The 4,061-nt window shown below is 32.6% G+C and overlaps 1 protein-coding gene across 1 annotated transcript; it reads right to left on the minus strand.

Annotated features, from left to right (window-relative positions):
* Positions 1-3,831, minus strand: LOC123656316 (acyl-CoA Delta-9 desaturase-like). The gene is made up of 7 exons (XM_045592019.1): positions 3,729-3,831; positions 3,041-3,269; positions 1,777-1,907; positions 1,414-1,619; positions 1,001-1,186; positions 436-592; positions 1-273 (listed from the first exon to the last, which is right to left on the minus strand). Exons 2-7 carry the CDS (start codon positions 3,264-3,266, stop codon positions 103-105), a joined length of 1,077 nt encoding a protein of 358 aa, XP_045447975.1. The 5' UTR covers positions 3,267-3,269; positions 3,729-3,831; the 3' UTR covers positions 1-102.
* Between the last annotated feature and the right edge of the window lie 230 nt (positions 3,832-4,061).

Genomic DNA, 4,061 nt, shown 5'->3' on the forward strand with positions numbered 1-4,061 from the left:
TATTTTATTGTTCGTTTAATACATATTTAATTTAATACAAAGTTTTCATCAACAGTAGAGTCTTACGTTTAATATATTACGTCGTAATTTTGATTCATAAAACTAAGCAGTTTTTTTTTCTTCATTATGGATAACACTATAACGCGATTTTAATTTTTCTGTAAACTCGGGATCATCCCAACCCCAAAGTTTATGAGTTCCGTCGCCGGTCCGCTGAGCTCTTTGCTTTATAATTTCGGGTGATACTGTCTTCAAATCATAAGCTTGTCCGATCTGAAAATTATAAGTGTAAATTATAGTGTTTATAGCTTTTTATAGTGCCAAAAGTTTTATACACTTTATTTTAATTTCTTAGTCTATTTAGAAACTGCGTACTGACTGAAGTAAAACAGACGGTGTAAGGTAAAGGAAAAGATGGATAATAAATTTATTTACCTTAGCCATAATATCGATAAACACTATTGTTGGTGTAAGCATGTTAAAGAAGGGGTGTTCACTTGCACGGTAGTCCCAAGGGAATGTGTGGTGATAGTTATGGAAACCTTCTACACAAATCATCCATACACCAATATTTTCGCGAGGATTCAGTGACCTGAAAATTGTTCAACTTCGTAAAAGAGCCTAAATATAAAAACGTACGAAGTACTCTTCTATGATCTTCTTTCAGTTAATTATTATTTTGTATTAAAACTAATCGCTAATTTAACCTTACTTTGGTTGCTATATAATTTTAATAACATTTTTTTCATTATATATTCTATAAGCTTAAAGCTTAGTGTAATTACATTACATAAATATGTTAACTATTTAAATTAATTACTTGAAAGGACTGAGGTAAAAGTTAGGAGAATGTATTAAAGTGGCGGCTGTGCTCTTTAAAACATTATATTCTAAAAATATTAGGTGTTTTTTAATACCATACAATATTAAATTACACATTTAAAAAAATTACGTGAGCGTTAATAAATAACTAAGATTAAGTATAGAAATTTGCTTTTACTTGTCATAGGGCCGATATCCAAACGTGTGTGCGAAACTGTTTACACTCCAAACTATGTTAAGACCGCAAGTGTAGCGAAGAATTGTCGGGATAAAGAATGCACTGGTCCAAGTCTCGTTCCAAAAGTAGACGGGAATGACCGTCGGCAGTACGAAACACAAGAGGGGCATTAGCTTGAGGTAATGTCTGAAAAATTTTACAAAAGAATCTAGACAATGATACTATATAAGATAAATAATAAAAATACAAATATTTTGTTAAAAATGTTATAACTTGATTCTTTAATATTCTGGTTTCAATTGGAATACTTAATGCGCCAAAACATACAAAAATTGACGAATTAACTCAGACGAATAGACAAATATAATTTTGTATATATTAATTTATTGTTTATACATATCTGAACTTCTTACTTCCTTTGAAACATGACCACGGGATCGGCATATAAATCTGTAAGTTCAAGGCGATGTCCGCCTTCCACTACTTCAGGAAGCTTCTTGCAACAAAGCCAACCCATATGAGAGTAGAAGAGTCCACGTTCTGCATTATGGGGATCGGCGTCAGTGTCCGCGTACTTATGGTGTGTGCGATGGTCCCGAGCCCATTCGAAGATGTCGTCCTGTTTTAAAAAATTGTATACATATATTTATTAATTAAAGTCTAAATGAGTAATTTATTAGAGAATATTGATGCAACGTAGGTATTTTCCAAACTTTATTTAGATGTTACAGGAGGAAGTTAATGATAGTTAGATTATTTTGTATTACAAATCATACCTGGAAGCCCATAGTTTGCCATAGCATAAGAACTGTACGAAGAGGTGTTCTAGCTTTATAACTTCTATGTGTCCATAATCTGTGTGCACCAGCGCCTATTCCGATAGCACACATTAGGTGGACCGCAAACGCTAAATGCGGGAGAAAGGAAAAGATATAAAATCTTACAATGGCTATGATTTATGTATAATATAATTGTATTATTATATTATATTGTGTATTATTAGCTAATCTTCTAATATATAAAATTCTCGTGTCGCAGTTTTTGTAGTTAAACTACTCCGAAACGGCTTGACCGATTCTCATGAAATTTTGTGTGCATATTAGGTAGGTCTGAGAATCGAATGTACTGTGTGGCTACGGTACTAAAGAATTTAGCCACCCCCTCTCTTCCCGTGGGTGTCGTAAGAGGCGACTAAGGGATAACTCAGTTCCGCTACCACTTTGGAACTTAAAAAGCCGACCGGTGGCGGGATAACCATCCAACTGCTGGCTTTGAAATACACAGGCCGAAGACGGGCAGCAGTGTCTTCGGTGCGACAAAGCCAGTACTGCGGTCACCAACCCGCCTGCCCAGCGTGGTGACTATGGGCAAAACACATGAGTTCACGTTATTCTTAGCGTAAACTTGTGGAGGCCTATGTCCAGCAGTGGACTGTATAGGCTGTAATGATGATGATAATGATGAGAATCGAATAACATCTATTTTTCATCCCCCTTAATGTTATGGGCCCACCCCTAATTTTTTTTTAATTTTTAGATAAATTATTTATTTTTTAATTTTTTATGATACAACATAAAAAGTACATACAACCCTCAATTTTCAACCCTCTACAATCAACCCTTATTTTTAAATGGCGTTTAGCGGCAAGACAAGGTTTTCCGAGTCATCTAGTATTATATATAATATATTGTGTAGTAACGTATAATAAAATTAAAATTTAGTAGCGACTCGCACCAGCTTCGCACGGTGGCAAAAACTATCAGTGTTCCTCTACTATATTATGCATGTATTAGACATATAAACCTTCATCTGGAATCACTCTATTTACTAAAGAAAACTGCATCAAAATCCGTTTTAAAGAGTAGTTTAGTAGTTTTAAAGATCTAAGCATACAGACAGCGGGAAGCGACTTTGTTTTATACTATGTAATGATACACATACACTCACTTACCCATGTACATTTACATTAAAAAATTCATCATCATCACATCATCATTATCATCTTCAGCCTTAAAAAAAAATCTTAAAAAAATTACTTACCGAAAACAAGAGTCTGCCATTTCGCTTGTGTCAATGCCAAATAAATCCCATACAGAGAACCAGTGTGTAAGAATATGAACCAGAATATGTTGAAATAAACATATTCGTATTTTCTTGGTTTCGCCTTCTTTAAAACTGATACATCTTTCTCGAGACCCAAATCTTCAGTCTGAGTGTCTGTTTCAAAAAGAACGCCACTGGGCGTTGGATCCACATTGGGGGGCATTTTCTATAAATCAATTTTTTTTATGAAATTATGAAATGAGAATCTTTACAATCTCTTAACTTTCCGGAAAATATATTTATAGTTCTATGTTTTTAAATTCATATTTTATATTTTATTGTATATAAAACCAGCGGACCCGGCAGACGTTGTCCTGCCCGGAAAACAGCTACCGGGTCAAACCGAGATAAAAGTTGGACAAAATTACACATGTTCACAATAGTTGATAAAAATTGGTTTACTAGTTTCGGAGTTTATCGCTAACATACATCGTGACATGAATCTTATCTTGAATATCTTGAATATAATGATATCTTTATATATATAAATTACAAAATATTTTTTAAAGGCTTTTTGAAACTTTTTAAATTTAAAGACTCTTTGTATTATTAGATTGCTATATTTTATATAACAATAATGTTTTGCTAATAATAAATATATATAATTACGATTGAAATTACTTACAATAATCCCTTTGAATATTTTTTGTGGTCCTGTCTTTTATATTTGAGTATTTAACAACTAATACGAAGCTAGTCTTCGATGTTAGTACAAAATAGTGTCGTTTCTTCTTCTTTATATACTGTACTATATAACAATAGGATTGCGCATTACCATATTTAAATAGTTAAAATGGGTTCAGCGTCGATTTACACATCATAATCGATCGTATAAAATATACGAAAATCTAAAAGTAAATTTGTTTGTCTGTCTGGTTTTTTAAATATATTTTAATTATCAACGACAGTATATTAATTTTATTTTAGTAAAGAAATAATTATCCATAGAAAATAATTT

The sequence above is a fragment of the Melitaea cinxia genome, chromosome 9 (genome assembly GCF_905220565.1).
Source record: "Melitaea cinxia chromosome 9, ilMelCinx1.1, whole genome shotgun sequence".
NCBI classification, from domain to species: Eukaryota; Metazoa; Arthropoda; class Insecta; order Lepidoptera; family Nymphalidae; genus Melitaea; species Melitaea cinxia.

Excerpts from the sequence above, each read along its gene's own strand:
- LOC123656316 (XM_045592019.1), bottom strand. The coding sequence starts at position 3,266 with ATGCCCCCCAATGTGGATCCAACGCCCAGTGGCGTTCTTTTTGAAACA. Across the intron at positions 1,908-3,040 it reads ATGGCAGACTCTTGTTTTCG|CGTTTGCGGTCCACCTAATG; the intron begins GTAAGTAATTTT and ends TCCCGCATTTAG. Across the intron at positions 593-1,000 it reads GGATATCGGCCCTATGACAA|GTCACTGAATCCTCGCGAAA; the intron begins GTAAAAGCAAAT and ends AACAATTTTCAG.